General features: G+C 36.5%; 1 protein-coding gene across 3 annotated transcripts; it reads left to right on the top strand.

The window, feature by feature from the left end:
- The first annotated feature begins 1,496 nt into the window (after nt 1–1,496).
- Myd88 (myeloid differentiation primary response protein MyD88) lies at nt 1,497–9,054 on the top strand. Of its 3 annotated transcripts, none has more exons than XM_022808684.2 (6): nt 1,497–1,807; nt 2,008–2,150; nt 4,121–4,255; nt 4,781–4,963; nt 5,339–5,448; nt 8,724–9,054. In XM_022808684.2, exons 2-6 carry the CDS (start codon nt 2,033–2,035, stop codon nt 8,979–8,981), a joined length of 804 nt encoding a protein of 267 aa, XP_022664419.1. In that variant the 5' UTR covers nt 1,497–1,807; nt 2,008–2,032; the 3' UTR covers nt 8,982–9,054. The 3 variants fall into 3 exon arrangements, with proteins under 3 accessions (XP_022664419.1, XP_022664421.1, XP_086846893.1); XM_022808686.2 differs by having other exon boundaries at nt 1,989–2,150; XM_086990767.1 differs by lacking the exon at nt 8,724–9,054 and adding an exon at nt 6,014–6,932.
- The last annotated feature ends 513 nt before the right edge of the window (nt 9,055–9,567 follow it).

Genomic DNA, 9,567 nt, shown 5'->3' with positions numbered 1-9,567 from the left:
AAAAATGTCAGTGAATTTGTTATAACATTTAAAAGTTTGGTTTTAACACGGAGTACAGTCTTTCAGAAAGATCGCCATTAATCCTCATTATTAATACTACGCGTGAGAATAAGTTAAGGAGAAAAATCGCTAGTTTTAGGACAACGATACATTACGCGCCTATCTGAACATCCTAATGGAAAAAAGCAATTAGGGTTAATCTTATTAAATTAGGGATAATCTTTCAGCTTTTTTCATTATGAACATCTCGTGGCACCTGACGGCAAAATCGTCAGAATAAAAAAAAGGTTATCAAATATGTAAGACTATGAAAAGGTATCTCCAACCGTCACAATTTAGGCTGCTTAAAACACACAACGTTGTCTGCACACTGCACAAATATAATGAGCTTCTATTAGAATAACTATATTGAATGAAGATAACTTCAATACTAAAAGATGGTCTAGCACTTTAATACAAAAAATAAATAACCATATTCGTAGTTTTGACAGAAGTTTGTAAGCTATCAGGAAAAATCGGTTCTGGGTTGCCTGAGTGCACCTGCTAAGAGCCTAGGTTCAGCTCGTATAAAGTCCTATCTGCACTATTCAGTCGTAATCTGTGACTCCGATCAGGCAAGCGTTGTTTCAAGCTTTGCACGATAGAACTGTTAGATGGATGCAGCTGGGGGCTGCTTTAAGCACAGTAACACAGATGTAAGATGTTTGCAGACTGACACAGCTGAACTTGATAAAATACAGGGAAGATAATTAGCTTTTCTATATTCATATATCACCTGATATATCATATTGGGCGAATTTTTTTTAATCTGTTTCGAGACAGGTAAAGGTTACAAAAAAAAACGCGGTCGCGTTTTACACCTCGATATAGGCTAGTTTTTGCTTTCAGAACTCCATCCTGGTCTATTAATTTTAAGTAGAAACGTACTAGTACTCTTTTCACTATGATGGGGTTTGCTGAATCGTCGTCGTTTGTTCGATGCAATAGGCTAGAATTGAGTGTTCACTATATTTAATCAAAGCCGATGGCAAAACATATAAAAAAAAATCCTGCCATGATTTATTTACTTCGAAGTGGTTAAAAAAGTGAACACATTTTAGCCATTATTCCCGTGCTAAGTCACCAAGCCACAATGATTCATAAAGAAAGGCCTCTGCTATTGACGTAAAAGCGTAAGTGCATAGTCTTTATCTTTTAAGGAATATATATATGTAGGAAGCCATGGTCGGAGTAAATCTTTAGACCCTGAAAATGAGACTGTAGGAACGTAGGATCTTGATTACCACTTAAGAGCACGGAAAATGCCATAATATATTTTTTATATGCTTTCAATCGGTAACAGTGTGTATGTTAAGGAAGAAAACGTAGTAAAGTTTTGTTGTTTGTTAACCTCTTGTTTCAAACCGGTTTCTTTTCCGATAACGAATGAACGGATTGCTATGGAATTGATGGCATTGTCCTGTGTTGGGCGCGAGTTACTCCTCTCCCATTCGATAACTCTTGTTTTGTTAACACAGCAGACGATGTATCAACAGCTCGCGTTTCAAGGCTTTATTTCTCAGAGTAAATCGTCCTCATGATTGTAATGTAATGGAAACGTAGAGATCTAAGTTTAAAATCGGTCGAAGACATACTTCGTTACGTGCTGGTAGCTAGTTCGGTGGTATTGGACCTCGAAACAGTCTGAAATCGTAAACAATGACATTTCTATTGCTGCTACAGAACAAATCTCTGTAAAACTCATGTTGACAATCAGCCAACTTTTACGCAGTGAATAAATTTATAAACTGAGCTACTGCAAGAAAATGTGAGTTAGATATATGTAAATGCTCCCGAGGCTTACATACGTATATATGCATATAAGATAATATGAACGACGCTTTTTATGGAATTTTTCCTGATAGGCGATTAATGTGATGAGGTAAGGCACTATCAGGCCCGTCTACGGCATTGGCCTAAGATCCGTTTGTGAAATTACTAACTAACAGGTAAATTGCGTATTCTTAGCTACGTCTGGATAGAAAAATAAGCGATGGCTGTCATTGAAGATTATGACTATGACATCCTTCGCACTGTTCCATGTCACGCGTTGGGATCAAAAAGTTTAGCCAAACTGTCCTCTGGCTTAAACGTTGAACAGGTCCTGCCAGGTAGGTGAGCATCTGTTTTTTTGATAGTAACGAATACTGTGTCATTAGAATTCCCATTCGGTATTAGTGTGTCCAACTTGCATGAAATCACCTTTTTTTTATAGCTTGGATTTTTTAAATACTTGTTTTATAATGTAAGACATTTGACGGCGATCTTTCGATGTAGTAGTCGACTGCTTCGCTCTACCTCATGTGCGGCGTTCTGTTTCTCGGCAGTTTATTCGTTGATTTTACACTTAACCTAATACAGTTTGTAGCACAGGTGCAGACTTGCTGCTATCCAATTGCAATTATCTTGTTGTACTGTGGCCGTCATTCCGTCACTCTATCAGAGTTATTATCTTCTCCTATTGGGATATTCCAGTAATCCTATTAGCTTATTGCTGATATCTTATTATACCCAAATTGTTAAGCGGAGCCATTGACCGGTCACCCAATTGATACCATAGTTCGAGTCCAAATTTACGAATTTATATCGTGGAAGTTTTTGTAATTCATTTCATACAAATATGATTTCTATTCTCCAAGTATAGTCGTACCGTCATTTTGTTTCACCTAGCCTATTTCGTTATTCCAGTTACTCTATCCTCTGTCGTTGGCCTTATTCCTTGCTGCAAGAATCCTGTTTCTCTATTTAAAAATTCAGTGCTCCCATAGCGATCAGTCATCCTTGTATTTACAGATATAATATCAGTTGTGGCTGCGCAAATACCAGTGTTGCGTCTATAACGTTATTCAGCGACAGGTCACAAAACGAATCCGCTTTCGTACAATATTCAATCAATCATTAAAAATTAACGTCGTTGCGCATTTCGCCACAAAACATCAGATTATTTATGTAGACTTTTTTGATAACAAATAGACTCTTTAGTGTTAGATTATAGGGTTTACAACGACAGATTAGGTGATGAACAAGTTGTTATTATGGTTTGTACGTTGTGACAAGGTGCTCCGTCTGAGTCCGGTTAAACTTTGACGGGCTGTTTACCGTAGGGGAGATGCGTTCATCCGTTATCTTTGGCACCAGAAAAATGCCAGTTATTTCTAGAATAAAACAACAAATTCAAGCGAAGATTCAAGCTATTGTCCAGTTTTTTCGCACTGTCAATGAAATTGACTTTTTTTTTTTGAGAAATTGATGATTTATTGCTAGCTCTTATGCGGCTTTTAGAAAATACGAAAAATATTTCTATAAGAGAAACCAGGAGATCGTCAATAAAGTTGATATCAATAAAAACGAAAAGTTAAGTAGCTCAAAAAATAATTTTTAATATATCTGAAGTTATGATACGAAAAAGGAAAATATCAGTTGCCGATTGAGTCTCCCGGATGAGCGCTAACGGTTAGACTTTTCGAGACTTTTTGCGCTATGAACTCGTTTTTGGAGCTTTCAGCCTACGGTTAACTTAGATTCTTTTGTGCGTACCGTATGTGAGGGATCACATCTACTAATATTACTTAGCACACTATAATTATTAGAAAGTTATTTGCGGATTACAAAAGGTATACTTTGAAAATGACTAATGAATAGTTCAGGTACCAAATTGACAGTGTTATCGCTGCGGATACCATTTACATTAAATGACCGTGACCGTCAAGATAACAGTCAAAAAATATATCTTAGCATAGGTACACTCTTAGAAACATTTGGTAGATAAAATTATGGCTTTAGACGGAACCCCTCGTACATACATACTTGAAAAAGTATTATTCTGGTATAAAGCGCAATAAAACATAGGTTCATTGGGTTCAGCTAGAATAAATCAAGCTTCCTTTCATAGAATTTCTATAGGCAGCGTTAAATAGCATCAATTAATTTTATCAGAAAGCTGTATTAAAATTATATACACTGTACAAAATTGCGTTTGCACCAATCCTGTATCACATTGTCAGTGCCTTAAACATCAGGTCGTTAGGAACTGATAATGACTTTTCTGTAGACTAAAGACACTCTCATGCTGCTTTTATAGGAAGAGGCGGCCATTGCCGCGACTGGCGCGTTCTAGCTGAATTAGTTTTACATCACGATAGGCTTATGCAGCTGCGAGGAAACCCGGCCGCTCTGGAAGAAACACTTAAGGCCTGGCCGCGTGAAGCTACAATCGGTACGTTGTTGTTAACACGTAGACCAGCTGTTTTTGTGTCCTAATGTCAAAGCAATGGGATATGTATGTTGACCTGAATGAATCTTGTTCCTACTCCTAGAGATCTCAGCTGTTATAGGCATCATTTGTAAAAAGGACAGCCAACTACAAATTCGTATAGAGAACTAACGGGATGTAACATGTGTTACAAATGTGCACATTCAAGTTAACAGCTAACATCCCGGCAGGCGTAAAAGTTATGCTTGCCTATACGCTCATCTATGGTCTTTTAATAAGAAAGTTTTTTTTTGCAATCTGGGCAGATTACACTAGTGAGTCTAGACTTAGCTTGGTAAAAAAAAAAAAAAAATGTTGATTCTTTGACTTGAGATTTGTGCTTATTATAGTAAAAAGAGAATTCACAAATATCGTTTTGGCATTTTCAAATACGCCACTGGCATGTATAGGCTTCGCAGTGTTTTATCCTGTGAGTTCGATATCTAACTAAAGATTTTCTGTGTTCTTATTTTATTTTGATTCCCGAAGATCTAATAATTACAACTCTAGAAGCAGTAGAGCGATTTGACGTAATAGATGACTGCATTGAATCGTTCCTGGAGGACTGCCGAAACTATGAGAGCAGACGAACTATTTGGGGCGAACCGTCATTCTTGCATGCTTCGAGCTTTCGGGCGTTTGTGGTTCATTCACCGGAAGCAAAGGACACCAGTAAGCAGTATGAACGTTTTAGGACATCAAAAATAATTCTTAATTTACTTATTTAATAAATTTCGTTGCGGAATTTCGGTTGACAAATATAAAGATTATTAATGGAGAAGACTTCTTCAAATGCTGGTGTGTATAACTAAAAGAACGACTCGTTTCCACATATTTAAATCTTGCCCATTTTTCATATTTGTTTTATACATGTAAGCACCCTTATTCCCACTTAAGCACCACCGATGTTCGCCATAACATTTAATTTGCAATTGATATAGGTTCATCCATTTATGTCAAATAAAAACAACTACGGAGTTTTTATGCGGTATGATCAGTCGATAACATAAAATTATAACAATTTATTTCAATTGTTTGTTGTCATAGATTTTGTGATGCAGTTGGTGAAGCAAGTGGAAACTAATCACGTTCGTCTTTTTATTCCTGCACGAGACTTTCCAGCAGCGATGTCGAACTATCTGCATAGACTCAAACAGGTATATGTCTCGTCCAGCGTTGCGAATCATCAATAATGCTTTTGACTCTCGTTTGGCTAAGATTTTGTAGACAGATAGAATCGACACGAGTATCCATGTGCTACAGTGCCGCATTAAATCATACACATAAGGCCGTTATGTATGAACAGTGACCTCAACCTTTCAAACTTTTTTTTGACTAGCTTAGCTTTTTTATTTTCAGTAAAGGTATGCACCATCATATGATCTTTTACCTATCCGATGATAACTTATTTATTATTTCTCTGGCGACAAAATTTGAGTTGTGAAAATCTATAAAATTTTGAGTTGATACTTGAATAATTCTTCTATAAAGAAGCTCCAAAGATTTTGGAAAAAAAAGATCATCTGGTTATATAATGAATGTATATATGAGCAGTATATAATGAATCACGAAGAGCTTCCAAGTGTAACTCCTGCATTTTTATCACCATAATTATTGTCCTGTGAGGTTAAACGTTTTCCTGCAAAAGTATTTTTCTATCTTTGCTCATTAAACTTCGTACGGACTTTTTTCATATTCATAATAGTTTACAATGCATTTCAGTCGCAATAGGATTATGAAGTTTTACTGAACAAGACGTGACACCGTAGACTTATCTTTGGAGTGATGTCGAAGTTGCGTACTCAGAGGATCGATCTTTCCCCAGACGTTGCAATTCCCTATGAAAGTCAGGCACTGTCATAACGTGAAAGCAAAAAGTAGGAAACGTTCGTTATCTTATTTTCATAAAGGGCCTTCCACGAGACTTGAAAATAAGTCTCGTGGAGGGAGTTCGCAGTTTTCTTCTTCGAATTTTTCGAGTAGTGGTAGAATCTTTACCGAGCACAAGGTTCATACGACAGCTGTAGCTCCCAGGTGGAACATCATTAAAATTTTTGATAATGTAAATGTGAAAAGGTATGGGTGCATCTTAAATACAAAATAAAAGTATCGCCGAATGTCGCACCGTTATGAAATAGCGCCAACTTACATTATGAGATTAAAGTCTATCACGTTCCATATTAAACGACCAAATACATTTACTTTAACAATACGAAAACAGCATTTTAGATTTCATGTACTATTATGTATTTCTTATATATGATAATACATCGGCCATATTTTTTTATTTTTTTTAGCGGCCATTTTTTCATATACCCTTATATAATTAGATCTAGGTATATAAGTTGAGCATGTCAAGTGGATGTATAGCGAAGGATTTCTTTTTTGTTATCTTACTAATACTGAGTTCTTACGGATACGATTTATATAGATATTAACAGTATTGCCTTATGATAGTTCCTAGTTGGATGTATATAGATTCATCTCAGGAAAAAGTATAACTCTCTGGCATAATATATCTAAGTCGTCGTTGCGAAATCCCTTTGTTGGCTCTCTTTATGTATTCGATATTTTTTGAATTTGTGAGAATCACCCTTACATGAACCTGATCAAAGAATTAAGCAATTTTTATTGTGACTCATTATTATGTTTTCGCTTAGTTGGTAGGCCTGTTAGGAATAAACTTATTAGCCATTACTTTTAGGCCTGAAAATTAATTCTAATTTCTATGTGGGGTCATTAGTTTGTATAATTTATAGCAAAGTAGTCCTCAACGTTCAACGTGTAATTGCGGAGAGAGTGCTTCTTATCTTTAATTTTTCTCATGTCCCTTCAGTAGCTCTTCCGTCATCAAGAAGGGAATACCCAAATGGTGTTTTAAGTTCTCATTCTTCCTTTCGACGTTGGAAAATGACGAGGGATATTTGTTTTTCGTTATGCTTTTGTAACAGCTGCGTGTTGTGTCATTCTCTTTTTACAATAATTTCTAAATATCAAATGTAGGCTTTAGTGGATTTAGGTAGAAGACTTCCACGACTAACATTAAATATGGGGTAACTTTTCAACTCCGTTTCTCAGTAGCTGTTTGGACAATGCGTCTACGTTCTCACTATCCAATACGAACCATTATTGTATATAAGAGGTTAATTCAGACGTAACGTCGTACGTATGGCAGGTAATTCTGAAAGCGCTCTTTTCGTTGTAAAGGCTGAAAAAAGTGACTTATTGTTTATGCATAATAGTGGATCTTCATTTACGGGAAAGGTTTTCATTAGTTACTGAACCAATTTTTCAATATACGAATAATACGAATGTGGACCAACGCTCACATATCATGAATCCTCGGACCGATGATCAGCTCGTCTTTATAGCCCTCTAGCACTCTGAAGCACAATCGAAATACGCGATAAGTAATCTTGTATAGAGTAGCATCTTCGTGCGTGTGAATATTACCTGATATTTTTTTTTTCAACGGAAAGAAACATGAAGACTTGCTGATTTAGTCCAGCTCTGTAGATAGCATAAAGGAGCACGATATTGTTTAAGCTTTTGCTCACTCATTCATGTGTCGTTCGATTTGCCTAATTTCATACACATATAGGACTTGTCTAGAGTATGCGCGAAAGTGTGCATACCTTGCGAATGAGTTAAGCAATCTGCCGATTCTAAGCAAGGTGGATTTTTTGTAATTTCAAAATTAGTAGTTGGCTCCCTGCTTAAGTTTTCACTTGCTATCTCCACTGACGATTGGATCGCTCCGTATTGGTTCAAGCTGTGTGTGAGAAGAATGGGGATCCAGAAATCCACACAACTCTATAGGGGCAAGTCGTGTTCAGAAACAGCTTCCATCTTGTAATAGCATGGCCTTTCTTTGCAACATTTCAAACTCGATTTCAACCTTAGAATAGGTATCTCTAAGCAAAGTGTTCTGGTTTGTGCTGCAATAGCAGTTTTGCTGTGATCGTTAATTGAATATGACATATTGAATACCGTCGTTGTTTCTGATTACTCTCTGATAGAGTTTCCATATGTCCTGTCTAACTAGATCCCCTTCTAGTTCAATGGCAGTTGCATCAAATCGGGTTCTTAGATAATCGTAGTTCATATGCAGCACCTGAGTTAGCTTATTGATTAATAGTATGTCTTGAAAGCTGATCTTTGTGAATGGTCATTTTATGTTTGCCAAGTCTTCGTCGCCGATTAAAGACCCTTAATTGTTTTTCATAGGTTTATTGTCGTGGCTAAAGTAGTCTAATACGTACTAGTTATTGGAGCATAGGGATTCAAACCATAGTAGTATTGTTGTAGAAGATACTGTCTCATTTTGCCACACATGTAATAACAAGATTTTCATAGCAATCTTTTGAACATTTCACGGCACGCTTTCTTAGACAACGGGTTCAATTAATTTCCGTACATACTTAAATTTCAGATAATGGAACATCGTTGCAGCAAGATCATTATTGTGATATCGCGGGCGTTAGGAGCGGACGAAGACTCGATGTCACTCGTCATGAAAGCTGAAGAGATACGCGCCATGCAAAGCGGCATCACGAACTCAAAAGTCATACCTGTGATTCTCGAACAATGTCCTAAAGTGGGCTCTTCGTTAATTAGTATCAGTCCTGTCAATTTTAGAAGTCATAATGACTGGGGGTGGCTTCAGCTAAAGCGAGCGCTCGATAGTTAAGGTGATTAGCTAATATATGTAGCTGTCCCCAGCTCTTTAACCCGAGTTTAAATAAACCTCTATTTTAAATTTATGACTTGTTTGTCTTTTTCAAATAAATAAATACTTACTTCACTTGAAAGATCAAACACTTCAACTAAATAATGAAGTTCTAAGGCCACCAAATTCGTCCCTGGCCTTGTTGTGGCCTTTAAGTTAGCATGAGCTACTACTTCTCTATAATAGACAGCAATGTGAACATGGTAGGTCAAATTATTACTGAAACAATGTGTGACAGGTAACGTCGAGTGACTGACCCAATCTCGGTTTTCTTGTTCTTTAACATCCTCGAAAATGTGAATTATATGAACTGCTTCATGGTGCAATTAATACAGCAAACTTGACTTAATAAAATCATTTTTTAGTTTCATACCCCGGTTTCAGTTCGCTTAATTTGATTTAATTTCTATTTATGTATTTGTTACATTTAAAAAATAAAAGCTTTCTTCAATCTGTGTATGTAAAAAATGCTTTTCCCAGGATTTCCCTTAGCATATCTGCAGACAACGCCTTAATAGAAGTCTTCGACGATGCAAGATTGCTTCTT

This window comes from Varroa destructor, unplaced genomic scaffold (assembly GCF_002443255.2).
Source record: "Varroa destructor unplaced genomic scaffold, Vdes_3.0 BEIS01000005.1, whole genome shotgun sequence".
Lineage (NCBI taxonomy): Eukaryota > Metazoa > Arthropoda > Arachnida > Mesostigmata > Varroidae > Varroa > Varroa destructor.
The sequence above is the reverse complement of the archived record's forward strand: the minus strand, read 5'-3'. Positions and strand labels throughout refer to the sequence as shown.